The 19007-nt window shown below is 48.1% G+C and overlaps 1 protein-coding gene across 1 annotated transcript in view; it reads right to left on the bottom strand.

Moving 5' to 3' along the window:
* The window catches only part of NS1 (Class II aminoacyl-tRNA and biotin synthetases superfamily protein), a 79470-nt gene that overhangs the window by 45820 nt on the left and 14643 nt on the right, over window positions 1–19007 (bottom strand). The window contains exons 2-9 of the mRNA XM_086776966.1: window positions 18150–18218; window positions 17948–18058; window positions 17768–17875; window positions 17506–17643; window positions 17268–17348; window positions 16889–16966; window positions 16711–16779; window positions 16496–16570 (exon numbers count right to left, since the gene is read on the bottom strand). Of these exons, the coding sequence (XP_086633092.1) occupies window positions 16496–16570; window positions 16711–16779; window positions 16889–16966; window positions 17268–17348; window positions 17506–17643; window positions 17768–17875; window positions 17948–18058; window positions 18150–18218 (729 nt within the window). The remainder of the gene's footprint in view (window positions 1–16495; window positions 16571–16710; window positions 16780–16888; window positions 16967–17267; window positions 17349–17505; window positions 17644–17767; window positions 17876–17947; window positions 18059–18149; window positions 18219–19007) is intronic.

Below are 19007 nucleotides of genomic sequence, written 5' to 3' on the forward strand. Positions count from 1 at the left end.
CTAAAGTAATAAAGCAAATACTATCTCGTTATCGGGATAGGGGGCCCTTCAGATTCGAGACCCAATATGGTGTACAGTTCTCATATCTCTCTCTCATATCTCTTTTTAAGTTTGAAGTATTAAAGTGGATTGCTAAACTCACGAAACTCAGGATACAGAAGACGGTGTGAGCATTTGTGTGACACGATCTTCCAATACAAAGACTTCCGCTGCATATTACAAAGGAGGAGAGGAGAAGAAGAGCAAGGAGAAGAAGAGAAAGGAAGAGGAGAGAAGAAGAGAATGAAGGAAGGAGGAGTAGAGGTGAAAGAAGTGGCAGAAGATGGAAAAGGGGAGGAGGGAGGCAAGAGAAGAAGAGGAAAGGAAGGTGATGGGGAGGATATGGAAGAAAAACAAAAATAAAAAATTCCCAAAAAAATCGGGGGGGAGGGGGGGGGGGGGGGGGAGGGGGAGGAAACGAAACCTGAAATTTGGGCAAAACAGCCGTACTAGAGAGGTTTTGAGGTTTTTAAAAACTGTTTTGAAATTTCGAAAGCTAGAAACAAGGTTTTTTGTTACTATGATATGTAGCAAGAAAATGTTTATGGAGCACCGAAATACCTATGCCTCTAAGTGATTCTTATCTTATGTTACACACTTCAGCCCACCTCTCCTCGAAGGTGTGTGGTCAGAGTACCAACACAGAGTACAAGTGGTAGAATGGACATGACACCTAGCTGGCACGGGACTTATGGCTACGCCAAGGGTCATGTGAGGGTCATGTGGACATGACACTTGGTTGTCAGGGAACTTATGTCTACGCCAAGGGTCATGTGGACTGACACCTGGTTGGCATGCGACTTATGTCTACACCAAGGGTCATGTAGACTGACACATTGTTGGCAGGGGAAACTTGTGTCTACGCCAATTGTTAGTAGACTAGAATCTAGTATGCTAGGGAGTTGATGTCTACGCTCACATCCAGTGAATGTTCTACATCTATGTGCACAGCCAATCGCTCTTCTATTTCTTGGCCTAATATTCGCACGTAAAAGCATGGAAGCTAGTAGAAAGTAGCATGCTTTTGACGTGACACTCGGGATTGGTGACGACTCCTTGGAGTTGGTGGATTTGACTTGGAGAGTATCGACAGAGAGATATCATTTGGATATTTGTATTATGGAGACTCATTAGTCTCACCCATTTATTCGGGACATGACCATGATATCTAGACTTATGGGACTGATCTGTCTCGCCCATTTATTTGGGACATGATTTTGATATTGATATTATGGAGACTTATTTAGTCTCGCCCATTTATTTGGGACATGGATTCTTTTAGTTATATTGGATTTATGAGATTGTCTCATCTTATATCTTGGATATAGAACTTGAAGCTTAAAGTTGACAAAAAAACTAGCCATGAAGGGCTAAATACTCGGGAGGGGGAGGAGGGGGGGGGTGGAATAACCACACAGGTGGTTTGTAATGCCAAGTGGGATCACCACCTCTATCTGTGAGAAAAGGGTCAAGCCAGCCAATGCCTCAAGAAAGCTTCCCACCACTTCTAAATGCGGCCAGATCCACCCTGCAACTTTCCCCACTGATCGCGGAGGGTATAAATGATGTCAAGCCAAGTGCTCCACATGGACTCCGCCGATGGAGTGTGGGTATCCTCGATGGCTTCGCTACATCTAACTCTGCATATGTGCCAAGCTACGATGCTACTGCAAATCCCCCATCTCTGGCATGAGCCCACACTCCAATGTTCAGTAGATGGGACTAAGACTGGCACTGCCAAAATGCGACAGTGAGAGACCTGAAGTGTTAGCTGCCCACCTTCCTCCTCAAGGCTCATAAGCCATGACAACCTTAGCCCCTGTGGCCCAAGCGACAGTGCCTCATAAAATGATACGGATCGAGGTCCTGTCCATCGTGAAAATACGGAGAGTCCGCTGCCAAACCTGTTGAGCCTCTGTGCAATCCCAAAGACAGTGTCGCTGAGACTCCTAAGGGTGGCCACACCTCGGACAAGCTGCCAGTCGACCACCAATGGCCAACCACCAAGCTCCTGTGTGCAACCAAAGAAATCGTTGTGAGAGGCCTGGTGACTGCCAATGTATTGTTGCTGCTAGGGTGCCCTTAACCTCTGGCATTTGAATCCTACCGCTTGCAGCCTAGACGCGTTGTGTATGCGAAAAAAGGGGTATCTAGAGTCTCCTCCCGATCAACAAGATCACGCAAAGTCCACTCCCCTGAGTCCCACTGGAGGCACGTGAGGGGCCGTCTCTCCCAAATCCATAACCGCCAGAGTCTCTCCCTAGCCACCTTGGCCAGCGGGGGGAGGGGGGGGGTGTCTATGTGCCACTCATGTGCCTAAAATCCAATCACCCTCACCCTCTATAGGGTGCAGCCACACTAAAATCCTGCAAAGGGGGCTCTGATCTATCTAATCTGCTATAGGGACCAATAGAAAAAGTGAGCAAACCACAGTCTCCATCCGCGCCATAGACTACCAAGAGAATGTCATGCCTAGTAAACACGCCTAGCCACTATGGGGGGTCGAGTCAAGGATAGGTGTCAGCCACTCCCGAGGAATAGCAAAGTCAATGTTGAGGCTGAGTTTGTCTCTACCCGGGATCCCTGCAAGGCGTCTCTCCTGAGCCTCTAGGGGTAGCTACCTGTGTGCCAGCCAATCTCCAAGGGACATGGCAGCTATGCTCAACGCTCCCCATGATACATGAGGTCGGGCCCCCAACATATGGCCACTAGGTAAACGGATCAAGGGGTTCTAGATCATGGACTACCGAAGACAATCCTCTGAAGCTACCGGAGCTAGTTGCCTAAGGGCCGGCCTGAGGTGATCCCAAGCTCAGAGTAGGCTGGCTGCAAATCTATCCTCAAAAGCTAGGCTAAATCCATGGGCCCGCATCTCTGTAAAGATCCATCTAGTGCTCTACGGCCAAGGGCCCTCAGGCTCAAGGTACGGGCTGAAATCCGGGCTAAGAGGAAGTCCTTCCAAGGCTCACCACCGGGAACGAGTCCTCTACCAATCAGCTTGCCGAGCAGGGCGCAGCTCTAAATGGCGGGGTCAATGATGCCTAGACCACCTCTACGTCGTGGCTAAATGATCACTCTCCAGGGCATCTTGGCCCGGGCAAGCCTCCCATCATTGCTGGCCCACAACAAGTTCCGAATCAACCGTTGTACCTAACCAACGCATGCTCGGGAGAAGGTCCAACAAGAAGTAATGTACCACATGGTGGCAAGAAGGACCCGGTTCTCCACCACCACTCGACTAGCTAAGGAAAGCCTCGCAGGGCTCCAGTACAAAAGCTTCTTCCGAATGCTTAGAAGAAGAGGAGCAAGCTACTGCTCCGAAGAGAGGTAACTGCACATGGCCTCCGCAACGAATAGGAAAAGGTAAGGTGCTAGTGGACAGCCTTGCTAGACCGAGCCAGAAAGGGAAAATCTGTCACCTCGAGCTCCCTGAATGAGAACCTGACTATGAGAGGCTGAGTAAAGTCCTAAAACACCACGGATTCACTCCACTGGGAACCCCATCCGGTGGTTCATGCATCGTGCCCTCCAAAAAGCTCCAACCAACCCTATCATAAAATTTCTTAGGAGGAGCACTATGAGGTCCTCCTACCGCATCCAGGCAGAAGCTGTCGCCTCCCAGAACGTCAAGATGTTGTCCTGAATGCTCGGATCCTAACAAAACTTGTCTGAGTGTCATGGATCAAGTCGAGGAAAGGTTAAAGTCTCCAGCTGATGACCATGGCCAAGATCTTGTAAGCAATCCCAAGAAGGGTGATGGGTCTCCACAGCCGGATCCCCAATCTATTACCACCCTCCTTAGGAATCAAGTCTTTCAAACCCTCACAAAGCCTCTCCAGCATGGCACCTGTGATCATAATCTTATTGAAGGCTGCTCGAAGGCTACCTTCCATGAGATCCAGTGGCAAAGAAAGAAGGAAACCGAAAGCCCATCCGCTCCCGAGCATTTGCCCCAAGGAAGAGCCGTCAATGCCTCCTCCAACTCCTCTGCTATGAAGGGAGTCAAAAAGGAGGACCGTAGAGCACGGGGAACCACCTCTCATGTGCCATCAGACCCTCTCGTGCACGTCCATCACGAATGGGGATAATGGGGCGCCCGTGAGGTGGGATCAAAAAAAACCAGTGGCGATGGCTCTCACATGGAGGGGGTTAGAAATAATAGCTCCATCCTGGCCACGCAATCTACGAATACCATCTCTCCACCTATGGGGGCCTCCAATCTCAAAGAAGTCCCTCGTGACTCTATCTCCAGCCAGGGTCCAAAAGGAAGCTCTGGCATGGTACTTGTACTATACCCTCCTCTCCTCGATGGATCTAATCTCCGGACAGGCGGCAACAAGCTGACTCTCAATCCACACGCTATCGAGGGAACTCTCCTGAAGCCGCTAGAGAGAAGCAAGACCCTTACTCAAGCTCCTCTCCTGCTCACAAAAGGCCTCCAATCTGCACGCCACTCTCTGGTGTAGAAGGTCTGGAATGATGAAACACTACACAGATCCAAATGGGAGCCATTGTCTCCTAAAAAATATCAGTTGCTTCAACCAAAAGGCATCGAAAGAAACTATAATCCACAGGCAGCCCCAAGATCCTAGGGGGCCCACCTGGGGACGCTCGCAGGAGAGCCCTCACCGGAGAAGCGGCGATGGTCATCTCTGCCGACTTCGAGAATCGATGAATCAAGCGGCGAACGGAGCTCGTTGACTTCCTCCGCTCCGGGTCGGGCGCTGCAGGAGAGCGGTGGGAGTGCTCTGGAGAGGCAGAGGGAGGGAGGAGTGCAGGCTCAGAGCAAGAGGACAGGGCAGGGGGGGCTCTTGCAAGAAGAGTCGGAGGCAAAGATGGAGGATGAGGAGGGGAGTGGGAGGAGGCAGAGAAGAGGGAGATGGAAGCAGCTGGGAATGATCAATCGGAGAGAGAGAGGGTGTTGGGAGGGCCTCGTCAGGGGTTCAGTGAGGCCAATTGGTCTCACTGGAAGCCGAGAACCAGAGGAGCAGTCTCCACGGGGTAACAATGGCCAAACCAAAGGTGCTGAAGGGACCCTCACAGTGACCGGAGGGGCCCATCGCCAATGGGTGGGTGTTTCGATAAATGCTCGAAACGGTTCTCTGACAGAACCGAATCCTCCTATACTCTACCAACCTGGAGCGTGCGACGGCGGCACTCAACTCTAGTAGTCGGTTGACAACGCTGACACGGCCAACCGTCTGCAACTCTCCGGCAACAAAGTCGTCCACGGTTGGGTCCTGGTGCTCGATTGCCTGAGAGCATGCCTCTCTCTCTACCCCCTAGTGAAGATCTAAACGAGGACAGCGGGGGGGGTGGGGGGAGGGCAAACGGAGGGGATCTCTTGGTCTGGCGCCAAGGGCAAGCTCTGGCGAAGTGTCCCATCTACCTACAAATGAAACACTGGCCGGGAAGGACTAAGAACTTCACTTGCTGAATGATGGAGTCTCCCCGAAGGCAAGGAATGGATATGACATGAGGCACAATCTCCGGTGAGGCAATACAAATGCGAAGGGATGGAATCCCGGCCACCCAAGCGAGGGACGAAGCAGCAGTAGGGGGGATTCCATCACTCTCCCAATGGCTCCACCGATCACCAAGAGAAGAGGAAGATATTCCTTCCTGAGGCCTGGGAAGCAGACTGTAACAAGAAAGCTTGAAACACCAACCAGTGGGTCAAATGCGGGGTCAAAGCCATGCTGCCACCGCGCAAAGAAGGCCTGGGCCGTACGCAATGCAACGGGGCTCAGCTGCATGACTCGATCTGACGCCGTTGGCGAGTCGAACTCAACCTGGTAGGAGCCACGCCCCAAAGGATGAATGTTTGTGATCTTTGTAGGCCTACCAAGGAGGCTAGCCTGAAGAAGATCCCTGAGTTGTTTGCGTCCAAGGCAGCTACTGACAATCTTGCAGATGAGAGTGGAGGCCTCTAAGGATGCAACAGTCATAGCGAGGAGCTGGAGGTCCACTCCAGAGAAAGATAAGCAAGTTACGGCGGCATCAATCGGAGATGACAGAGCAGCTACCATCGAGTCCTCTTGAGAGTGAAGACCAAAAGAGGCCAAGACTTGCCGAATGAAAAATGTCCAAGAACTGAAGATGCTACTAGATGAAGACAAAAGGGATGAAGAAGCCGGGGGAAGTCGGGGTAAGCGGTGAGGCTACGGTGAAGGAAAGCGAGGAGAGGAGGGAGAAGCTACAGTGAGAGAAAGGAGAGAGGTCCGGCAGGGGTGGAAGGAGGGAGGAGAAGGGGGGAGGCGCAGACGAGGAGCTGGGCGTAGGCAAGGGGGGCAGCGAGAGAGCCGGGGGAAAGGGGGGGGGGGAGGGGGGGGAGCCAAAGGCGGACAACAGGGGCAAGGGTTCGCAAAAGAGGGGGGAAGGCAATGCGAGGAAGGGGGAGACCGCGCAAATCCATCTCCCTGTGATGCCAACTGTCGTGAAGACTCTAGGGCTAAGCGAGCATATCTGTCTCCAGGGAGAGCCCAAGTGCTATGTATAAAGGAGACTGATCGAGTGAGTGCCTCTACTACCAATGGGGGGGCAGCCATCTCTGCACGGGTAATATCATGTGGTACGGAGGCCTTGGCCCTAATCATCCAGGAAATCATAGAAACCAGGGCCTCTCCATACATCTCCATCTATCAGTGCTACCTGCTCGACTGTGGTGATCCACTGAGGGTCCCCATATCTCCACTCCATACAGCATGGCTGAAGTGACCAAAGTGTCAAAGAGCCAGAGCTTTGTTCGAGGTTCCTGAAACTGAACCTGCGAACACATCCTCTCTAGTCTCCCCAATGCTGCATAAGCTGTGGTCAATCTGGTCTCCGCTGCTCTCCTCAAGGAAAATCGTGGGCCACTAAAAACCACACCAAGGTAAGTATATGCATCTGTATACTCCGCTGTCTGCTGACCATATGTAAAGGTGGGTGCTGACCTCCTAACCCACTGTGCTGTGGTGTTAAACACCATCACCTTGGTTTTACCAAGGTTAACAGACAATCCACTGTCCTGTGCAAACGTGTGCAATGCATCCAAATGACGCTGCATCCCCTCTGAGTATCTGAGATCAACACAATATCATCAGCATACAATAACAGCGGAATCCATGTCCCTGCTAGCTGTGCTCCTCTGTCACCCTCCCGCTCTACATAGTCCGAAACCTCATCCACATACATCCCAAATAAGGTGGGAGAAAGGGGGCAGCCTTGTTTCACCCCAATATTAAAGTGAGCCATCTCAGATATACCCTGAGTAGTACGTACCTGCCCCAAAACTACCCTGTATAAAGCCATGATTCCCCAAATCAACTCTGTGGGCACTCCCATCTCCTGTAGTTTGCGCATCAGTCTGGCTCTCGGTAGTGTGTCAAAAGCTTTGCGGAAATCCACAAAGCAACAACAAATCCTCCTATCATATGATCTGCCCTCCTCAATAATATAGCTCTGAGTGTCAAGATATGGTCAAGAGTGGAGAAACCTCTCCTGAACCCTGCCTGCCCTGATGCACGTATGCCCTCTCTCTCTGCCCATCTACTCAACTCCTGCTCAAGAATAGATGTATATAATCTAGCCAATGTGTGACCAATCATGATGGTACGATAATTCCCAGGAACCGTGGGATCCCCTGACTTGAAGATAGGCACAATCGTGGACATATTCCAAGTCTCGGGAAAACCCTCACACATGGCTCGGTTAAACATCATAGCAATAAGCTCTGCAAGCATATCTCTGGCATGAATAAAGTGCTCTGCTACCAAACCATCATGATCATATGCTCTCCTAGTCCTCATCCTATCAATAGCTTTCCTTACCATCTCAGCAGTAAAGAAAGCACATGTCTCTGGGCATGGCTCCGATGGGTCTGGCAGGTGTGGCTGTCCTGGTGCTGTGTACAGGGATGCTACATACTCACCCCAAATCTCTGTGGAGGTAATGGCTGGTGATGGTGAATGCTCATGGAATAGTCTCCATGCCTCACCTGAGTCCTGACTCGTAAATAACTGATACAAATCCCTCTCTAACTGAGCAAGATAATCCCTCTTCTTCCGTCGCACTAGGCGCCGGAAGGTAATCCGTGACTGTCTGTGAGTGGTAACACCCATGAGCACCTCTCTCTGTAATCTGATCCTCATCTCTCTGCACTCCTCATCATACCAACTGTTCTGGGGCATGTTCCCAGATTGTCTCCATGTAGGCTGACTATGGGGATATGCCTCTGATGCTACAGCATGAAGCGTCTCTATCAATATCTGAGTGAGCTCATTAATGGCCGTCCCGGCTCCTTGGCACATAAGCGTCTGTATATCTCATCCATGCACACGGTGTCAGTCTCCCTCGTAAAGGTATAACGAGTGTGTGTGGAGACCTGTCCCAATGGAGCTGTGCTGAATTGAAATGTGAGAGTGAAGGACAAGATAGCATGATCCACTGCTACTCCAACCGGCCTAGTGCCTACCATAAAATCCTGAAAAGAGGTAATGAGACTGGGCTGAGCCATAACATAGTCCACTGTACTAGCACCATGCCGATGTGGAAAGCAAGTGAAACCGCCCGCTGCCAGGAATCTCTGTAGGCCATTCAGGATGGCCAATCCATGTGCAGTCCCCATGTCTATCAAATACCGCCCATACTCAGTGTGTTCCTCATCCTGTGAGAGTCTAGATAGGCCCATATCCCTAACATCAAGCTCCCTCAACATCTCCTCTGAGGTATCATAAAATACTGTCTGGTTATGGGCGGTCCTGGCATTGAAGTCCCCCAGGAGAATGATGTCACCATCCCTGGAGAACTCCTAAATGTCATCATCCAAAATAGAAAAGGGAGACTGCCCTCGAGGTGATGCATACACTGATGTACTAGGAACAAAATAGCATATAGCAATGTAGAGATATCTCCCCGTCTCTGCCCTCAGTCTAATCCACATGTACCTAGCCTGCTCATCTCTACGGACTATATGTATCAGTGGCTGCAGCTCCTCTCTAAACAATACTGCCACTCCTCTTGAGCCCCGTCCTCTATGCTCTGAACAAGTCTCCTGTCTACAAGCTGTCTCCCATCGGTATCCACTAACATATGGCATGGACTGTCCATGAGCCTGATGCGTCTCAAAGTAGAAGATGATGTCCCTCCCAGTGAAATTATCCTCAAAAGCCCCTACATCAAGGCGTAGAGATCCATTACAATTCCAAGTAGCAACTTTGAGTGTAGTCCCATAGGTCTCGTGCCGTCATGAAGTGCGCCTCTCCATAATCACCACTCTACCATCTCTATAGAAGGCCAGTTTCCCTTTCTCTCGGGCTGCCCTTGTCTCGGGCATAACTTCTTTTATGTGGGCAAGCTACGAGAGTGTGAGGTCATCTCCAAGAAATATTCCCGTCTTCTTGAGTGTAGGACGTCTCTTCAAGAAGTCCTTCTTCGCTTCCATGCAGGGGAAACGAATGATAAGTGCTCTTTCCTTAGAAGAGAGAGAGAGTGGTGTCAAGGTTTTCTTTGTATTTATATGGTACAAAAGGATTGCTTATGAATGTACATGGCTGAGGCCCTTGGTCAGCCCCAAATGGGTTGACCTCTAGACCTAATGACTCCTACTGATGACTGAGAATGATGGAATGATGAAACTACTGAATTATGAACTGATGCTTATATATGATATGGAGGTTCAGGCCGACCAGCTGCAGAGGCTGTCGGCCTACTGTGGACTTGAAAATAAGGGAATAAATCCCATATACTGTTGCGAATGCTGCCATGTCTTCTGTCGCCTCCCGCTTGCTTCCTTGAAGCCTTACAGCCAGCCGACTCGGTCTTGATGGCTGCCGACAAGTCTTCAATGCCCTACCTCTCACGTGCACCCTACACTAGTGTACACAGTGACACACTGGCATGATCATCAGTGCAACATTTTGTACAGAAGTAGTAACTTTTATAGGAATATTTGTCCTACGCCATGAACCCATTGTGAGCCCTCAGTCCAGGGACAGTCAGGCATAAGCTACGTAGGTCAGTCTCCAAGCCTTAGAGGTCAGTCGAGAGTCAATCCTCTTAACCCACTTGGAGAATTCATCAAATAAGTGCATGTAGAGTCAGCCATAACATGTAGTGTCATTAGCCAGTGTCATCAGCCTGTCCAAGGGCTGTTCACAGCCCTAGACAGCAAACCAAGACAGCCGATAGGCAGCTGGGGCTAGTATGCTCCAGTCGGCCAACATTTGCAGCAGGCCGACAGCCTAACTGTGTATGTGCAGCAGTCGGCCAGCTTAAGGAATCAACAGCAGCCAATAAAATGGCTAGAAAGTATGAACATATCAGCGCTCATCATTTAATCAGCAACAGCAGCCAATAAAATGGCTAGAAAGCATGAACATATCAGCGCTCAGCATTTAATGCTGATTAAAAGCATTAAATGCTTTTTTTAGCATTATTTGTCCAACAGGGAACTGGCCAACAGCATCTGCTGGCCGACCTGCTCCTAGAGAACATGTAAAAGCATGCGCAGCAGTTCCCACATTCAACGAAGTTCAAGGAGCAGCTAGTCATCCTATTCTCTCCACACTAACAAGGAAGATCCTCTTCAGCATTTACCTAGCATGTGTGCAGTCCTACAGCTATCTTGACTTGCATCAGTGGCCCGAAGAGTCTTCAGCAGAGCCTTGGATTGGTGGATACTCAGCCGATGTATAGTCTTCCTCATCCTTGCGTTGGGCATTCATATCCAAGCATTGTACAGCATTTTCCACAAAATAATATAAGCAAATATTCCTGCTTGCAAAGAGGAGGGGGGGGGGGAGGAGGGGGGAGACTTCAATGGGTATTTGGGACCCAATAAGGTGTCATCTACTTCACTCTCATACTCTTCTCACTACTTTGTGAATTTGGATGCTAAAGATTCTCACCACATAAAGGTATAAAGAAGGCCCTATTGTGTGTTACCACGATCAATGTTGCTGATGATGATGATGTTATGCTGCTGATGATGATGATGCTAATGATCTGACACTGATGCTACTAATGTTAATGCTTTGATGCTGCTAATGATGACCTGAATGTTGACTTAGATCAGGGATTAAGGCTGTTCATGCAGAGGATTAGCCATGGCACAGGCGTGCACGTGACACCAAGGCTCTTGGAGAGAAGTCTTGAGTAGGATATCATTGAGGGTCTGGAGGTCCGACAACTGAGAGTGGTGAGTAGGGCAGCAAAACACATCTATATTGATCCATCTCAAGGGATGATTATGGACTCTCAGAGACTCTGGTTATATGATGGGTGTCCTATCAACAAATACTTGCAATGGGACCCCAGTGAGTGGGAGTGAAGGAATGCCTTTAACCCCATGAAAAGCATGCCCTGCTTCAGTTACACTATGCGGAACACCAAACACTTGGTTCTAGGACAAATCCAGAGAGTCCGTACTTCTAGACTGCAGTGGGAGGCTTATGGGATCACCCTTGACATTTAACGGATGTATTACTTGGAGTATGTTCCACAAGAGGAAATGGGTGGTTTAGACATGCAAATGCCGAGCAGTACTAATGGATACAGATTTGATGCAACATGTCTAAGGAGTATGGTTCTTGGTTATGCTTTCTTCCTTCAGGATGCATTGGAGACGGTGCACATAGTTCTTGTGCTCCATCTGAGCCGATGCATTAGTGGTTGGAGTTTGGATAGCAGAGTGTTGCACAACCATTCTCTAGACTGTTCTTCTCGTGGGCTACAAGAGGATACTTAAAGGTTTGCATTGATTTTTCATGGATGGTTGAACAAACGAAGAGTGCTTGATCAGGTGGAAGTTGGTCATCCGAAGGTTTCTCTGCTAGTCTTCATACAGACACAACGAGAACGGAATGTGAGCCTTCACAGTGCAAAGTGGTTTTGCAATGTTCGGGATCTTGGGTATCTTAGATGAGCTTTGCTTGGATTTTTTCCTTTTGTCACCATTTGGTCCCTTCACCAGTCTTGATCAATGTTTTAGGGCAAGCCCATACATAAAGCAAAATTAACGTGAGAACGGGGATTTTACACAAAAGAAAGCTGCAGCATTCACTAGCATATTTTGGCCTGAAAGATGGCTACAAAGCATGAGCAACATGGGATTTTATTTGTTGGTGTAACTTATAACGTCAACAAGTTCACACATCATTAAAGTTTGGCTGAACTTATTACTTTTTGGGCATGCATATGTGGACAGAAGGAGGAGGGGCTACAAGCTAGGAAAAGCACAAAAGCTGATATTTTGCGCAACCTCAGCTACTTTTAGCAAAAAGGGAAAAGCACAACAAATATAGAGTTGTTGACTTATAAAAGCAAGGAGGGAAGGGGGGGGATGCGGGGGGATCATCATCAGGTGGCGCCCTCATCTCCTAGCCAGAAAAAGTCCTCTCCTTTTCCCCTTGAGCACTGGCCGTACACAGCAACAACAACCGACCTGTTCTGTTCTCTCTCCTCTATGCACTCGCCGTACACAGCTGCAACAGCCGATTGTTCTCTCTCCTTTCCATACGCTGGCCGTACACGGCTTTGGCCATACAGAAGGTATGGCAGCTAATTCACACCATATGGTACGAGGGCTACCCACCTGTTTTCTCTGGCCATACAAAAAGAAGTTGACTGTTTCTCCTCTCTATTGTCCTAGTGCTGGTCGTACAGCATTGACAACAGGTGTCTCTATGCGTTGGTCATAAAGCTGTCTGGTGGTGCTCTTGTCCTTGCGCTGGCCATATACTTCAGTATCCGTATAGTCCAGGCTGTGTAGTAGGCGGTGTTTGGACTGGTCTTGAGACTATTTGGGACCGCCTTTGGAAACCCTTTTGGTGTTGTTTGTATCTTGATCTTGAGCAAGAGTTTTGCGGAAGCTTTGTGGAAAAATCCAGTACAAGTTTGCACCCGCACCTTGGTTTGTTGTAAAAGCTTCTACTCTGAATACAAAAGTTCCGAGAGGGGGGGGAGGGCGGTTCTTCTGGTTCAGTGCTATGCTTTGGTATTGTTTGTGGTTCTTCCACTGTGTTTCAAAGTTTGTGTTTGGTACTGAAGTGTCTGTGAGGGCAAAAGGACAAAAAGACCGGATGTGTGAGAGATCAGAGCAAATCAATACAGCATGGAAGAGATGAGTGAGTATGTATACTAATGAATGAAATCCAGTACAAAGTCCCTCTGATGTGAGGTGAAGCACGGTCAGTGTCGATTGAGCAGAGAGGGCTGTTGTCCCAAAGATGTCTAGTAGAGAGGGCTGCTGTCCCTACGATGTGTAGCAGAGAGTGGGCTGTTGTCCCATGAGCTGAGGAAGGGCTAAAGGCTGTAGGCCAACAGCAAAGACCCACAAAACATGAAATAAAACCTAATAATCTAAAAAAATACCCTTTTTAGGGCTGGATAAAATATTGTTTTCACACACCCCTCTCAAGCCAAAAAGGGGACCATGAGAGAAGATGAGAGATGATGGATGCCAGGGTCCCACACTAACACACTCACACAAGGAATGTATCCCCCTCTAGAAACAAAATCTGATAAAGTCAAAGAGGGTGATCGTGAAGGCAAAGGTAGTGAAGGTGAGTTGATGTAGATGGGTTGATCATCTCCCAAAGTAAGATCTTGAAAGGGGCTCTCCTCTTAGTAAGAAGTCCCATTCCCTGTGTGCACTGTGGTCCAGATCAGAGTTTGGAGAATCAACTTCTTGTGAGAAGAATTGGTCCTCCGGGAGTGCGGGTAGAGGATCCATGCTATATGCTCTCGAGGTCTTCAATCCCTTTGCTCACGATAGCTCTGATACCATGTGAGGACAAAAGCACGAAAAGACCGGATGTATGAGAGATCAGAGCAAATCAATACAGCATGGAAGAGATAAGTGTATGTATACTAATGAATGAAATCTAGTACAAAGTCCCTCTGATGTGAGGTTAAGCACGGTCGGTGTCGAATGCCCCAAAGATGTCTAGCAGAGAGGGTTCTTGTCCCTACGATGTGTAGCAAAGAGTGGGCTGTTGTCCCATGAGCTGAGGAAAAACATTGAAGTCCTCTACTGTAGCAGAGAGTGGGCTGCTGTCTCATGAGCTGAGGAAAAACGTTGAAGTCCTCTACTGTAGCAGAGAGTGGGCTGTTGTCCAAAGGTGTGGCCTGATGTATGAAATAAAACCTAAAAACCCAAAAAAATACCCTTTTTAGGGCTGGATAAAATATTGTTTTCACACAGTGTCTGTCTATTGCCCGGAGTTCCCCAAATTGGTTTCATTGGTATCAGAGCTAAGCCTTTCTAGCAGAGCAGGCTTATTAGTAGCTCTTTAGAAAGGAAAAGATCTTGGTGGAAACCGGGTTTGATAGCTATCCATATCATGGACAGGTCATCTTTATTGGGTTACGATCCATACAAGCTTTTTGAGCAGATGTTTGCTGAATTCCAAAAGACTCTTCACAGCTAGCAAAACTTCTCTTGTGAGGAAATGAATAAGCTTTCGAAGTGATTGGCTAACAAAGAATCCTTATTGACACTCTATACATGGGATCCTTATGTTAATAGGCTCGAGATCGAGATGTTATGGACATCTTTGGGAATCTTGCTCAAGTATATGCAAAAAACCCCAGAGATCTAGCTTACAAATATCTTTGGGAGAACGGGGATATCCAAGTTAATCCTACTAATCCTACTAACCAACATATCATCCCACATCCTCCCCTACAGTACAAGAATCAACAACCAAAGGGTTTGGACAAAAACTCCTGCTACGAAAAGAAGAGATCTAGATTCTCTTCAGTGACACCTGCGCTTATACACCAGGATTTGGAGAGGACTCCTGATCTTTTTCCTGGCTTTGAGGGTGGTGATGTCACCATTTGGTCCCTTCACCAGCCTTGATCAGTGTTTTGGGGAAAGCCCATACACAGAGTAGAACCAAGGTGAGAACGGGGAAAAGAAAGCTGTACCATTCATTGGCATATTTTGGCCTAAAAGATGGCTACAAAGCATAAGTTACTTTTTGGGCATGCATGTGGATAGAAGGAGGTGCCTAGTGAAAACTTGGACTACAAGCTGGGAAAAGCACAAAAGCTGATATTTTGGGCAACCTCTACTACTTTTAGCAAAAAGAGAAAAGCACCACAAATATAGAGCTGGTCAACTTTATAAAAGCGGGGGGAGGGGGGGGGGGCGGAGGGGGAGATTTGGGGGCAGGACCATCATCAGCTAGCACCCTCATCTCCTGGCCGGCAACAGTTCGTTCCTTTTCCCCTTCAACGCTGGTCGTACCCAGCAGCAGCAGCAGCCGGCCTGTTCTCCTTTCTATACGCTCGCTGTACACAGTTGTGGCTGTACAGCAGGTACAGCAGCTGATTCAGGCCATACACTGCAGTAAGGCTGCCAACCTGTTTTCTCTCTTGCCGTACAGTAGAGCAGCTGACTGTTTCTTTCTCTTTATCCTCCTAGCGCTGGCTGTTTCTTTCTCTTTATCCTCCTAGCGCTGGCCGTACAACACTGACAGCAAGTGTCTCTGTGCGCTGACCGTACAGCCATCTGGTGGTTCTCTTTTCCTTGCGCTGGCCATACAGTTCAATATCCGTACAGTCCGGGCTATGCATCAAGCGGTGTTTGGACTGATTTTGAGACTGTTTGGGACAGCCTTTGGAAAGCCTTTTGGTGCTGTTTGTACCTTGAACTTGAGCAAGAGTTTTGCTGAAGCTTTGTGGAAAAATCCGGTGCAAGTTTGCACCCACACCTTGGTTTGTTGTAAAAGCTTTTACTCTGAATACAAAAGTTTCTAGGGGGGGGGGCGGCCGTTCCGGCTCAGTGCTGTGTTTTGGTATTGTTTGTGGTTCTATATAAAGTGCCCTTACATAAAAGGTGAAACCAATCCGGGGAACCCGAGGCAATAGACAGGCAATTCAGTACCAAATACAAACTTTGAAACACAGCCGATGGACACCGTGCAGCCAAGGACAGCTGCAATGCAAGTAGGGGAGAATGTGACACACCTACGAGTATGCACGGCAAAGCCAGACATTAGATAGCAGCTGAAAAGCAAAGTCGAACAACGTAGAGGACACATGGCACTGCCACGTGGCAATGATGATGTGGCGGCGATGTCATGGTTTTGATGATGTCGCAACCAGGTGCAGGTGGCCAACAGCAGCACTACTGGCCGACTAGGAGCCTTGACGCATATATATACCTGGGTAGCCAAATCATCATATTCATCTGCTTTCCTCAGCATTGTACTTCACATACCATTTCTCTGTAGGCGAAGTGCTATAGCTAGGAGTAAACAGGAGGGTCACACGGCTGTGATTTGACGTCTACATTCTCAGTCACATCTTGTACTGGAAAACCCTAGCACATAGGCGCAAGTGTTCTACATCTGTTCACAGATCCAAGCTAAAAATGTGATGAGAATAGGCTTACTTCGCGAATGAAAACAAAAACCTTCTTCAAAAGAAGTTACAAGACTCAGGAGGTCGCTGGTTAGTAACATACAACATGCTGTAGATAGGTAGATGCACAAGCCATGTCATCTTTCAAATCTGCAAAAGCGAGCTCCGGTTCGATCATCTGCAAAAAGGGTTCACAGTGATTTTTTTCGACGGGATGAGATATCCAGAGATTTTAAGAACTGTAAATGTTGACTAAGCCAAAGGGAAAGCAGAAAACCACAACAGGAAGAAAAGCTATAGTTTGGAGCTGCGCTTTACCCAGAACTCTGCAAGGTGTCGAGATGTATTGGAATTCTCTGCCCGGAATGTTGGACCGAAGGTGTAAACCTGTCAGAGGTATGGAAAGTGTTAGCATGAACAAGAGAATACAGTTATCTATGTGTTCAAAAAACCTTTAAGAAACGCATGTCTTGACTCCAAACTTGAGAACCCATACATCAGAAAGGGCTGTTGCATAGATCTCTGCATTGAGTTGTCCGGAGACCGTCAAAAATGCTGGTCTTCCAAAGAAATCCTGAAAACATTCCAATTATTTTAACCTATGAGAAAGTTCTCTCGAAAGTTCTCTCTCCAATCCATCGTCGGCACTACAATCCTTTTCATTTTTTCTTTCAAATTCAATTGATGGCACCACATCAGCATGGAGCAGAAAGGGACAGGTGCAACCTTGGACCCACCACAACCAGCCCGGGCCGGGGGCTGGCCATATGAAAGGATCCTTAGGGGGTAAAAAAAGGGAAAGGTGGCACAGCCAGGGTACACCTTGAGAGACCCAAAACCTATTCCCCAGTACATGCAACAGTCTTCATGATTACCTGTGACCAATCAAGCAATCCATCTTTTGTGCTTGGAATTTGCTGAACAGGAGTTGAGGTATCTTTTGGAGAGCTGGGAACCTGCAAAACCAAATGCTCCAAAAATTGCACTCAATCAAAGCTCCTAAAACGGTTTCAGTTCTTCCATTTCTGTTCTCATCTCTATTCAGCAATCAGCTTCAAGATGAGCAAAAGCTGACTACACACAAACAATTTGCTTCTTTCAATCAATGCTCACCAAGGTGGTTACACAAAACTGCTCTCCTGCACCCTCACAGTCAGAGGCAGTGATAATGGGGCTAGCCACCCAAATAAACCCTCGTTCTTGGAAAAACTTGTGAGTTGCAAAGGCCAAGGCATTGCGAACCCTTGAAACCTGCATCAAATGGGAACTTCCTAAGTAAACCTTGTACTTCAACCCAACAAAGCCTTAGTTCTTGCAACATGACCACCAAGGCATGAGGCTCTTCACATAGACAGCTCCTTGGAAGAGCACTCACAGCACCAAACGTATTTGTCCGAGGCCGCATGTGTGCTATAGAGCGCAAATACTCGCGACTGAGCTTCTTTTTCTGTACTGGATATGTAGTTGCATCACTGCCTCCAATCTATAGAAAGCCAAATACAGTAAGTACATAGTTATGAGAACGAACACAGCTAGCCAAATATAAGTTCATTACCAAATGCAGCTTCGACGCCTTCAGCTCCACCTTCTGCTTCGAGCCTTGGCTTTCTACCAATAGACCCTCAACAGCAACTGAAGCACCAGTAGAGACCAATCCTGCCTCTATCTGCAGGAACATGCATCACAAATCTGGCCCTTATTATCATCCACACAATCGAATTCCAAAAGACTTGTAAGTATCAGGATTTCAGTGCTACCGTGTCATAACCTTCTGCATCTGAGCTTACAATGCACTGCAGGTTTGAAAGGCATGAGCCATCATTGACCTGCAAAGCAATGCATTTAAGAAAAGAGGTTACATGTTTGGGCTCCAAACCGAGTACAATTTCTAGAAACACCACTTAAAAAAGCCTAGTTTAACACTTCATAACATGACACTGCCAAACACAAATCTACTCCCACATGAAGGGGTACCACACAGCCTCTGTTGGGGTGCATTGTGCAAAAGCATAAATCTTACCAAGGAGAGTTTATAGTGCAATCTTGTGGGTGGTCCACGATCGCTGAGTGGCCAAATGCCATGCAATGAAAATGAATACAAGAGAAGAATTATCCAAGCCATCAAATGGTCATCGATAAAGAGTATTTGCAGCTTCCCTCTTCCTTCCAATGGTTGAACAAGGGTCAAAACCTGCACCAAAGCTTCCCAAACACTATGGGACAGCCTGCAGCCACCCTTGAGCCAATCACCACCAACAAGAAAGCTCTCCCAAGAGAAGGTAAAACACCCGGGCAGCCATGGAACAGTTTGACCAGCACAAAACAGCCCCCATGTACCTTGCAAATGATTGTACAGCTCGTACAACTCCCTGGAATGATGCAGAACAAATACATAGCAGGTACTGCAAAATGCGATGAAGTGTAGGGTTCCTCCAAGGCTGTTTGACTTTTCTTTCTCCTTCCACAACCCATGCAAGGTGGTGGGGCAGTGCCAAGTGTGCAACCCACCTCATACTTGCACAAGGTGCGCACACTCGCAAGGTGGTGGGGCAGTGCCAAGTGTGTGACACCCACCTCATACTTGCACAAGATGGGGGATCCCTTTGGTGTCTACA

This window comes from Cibotium barometz, chromosome 37 (assembly GCF_041138505.1).
Source record: "Cibotium barometz isolate CiBa-2024 chromosome 37, ASM4113850v1, whole genome shotgun sequence".
Classification (NCBI taxonomy): Eukaryota; Viridiplantae; Streptophyta; class Polypodiopsida; order Cyatheales; family Cibotiaceae; genus Cibotium; species Cibotium barometz.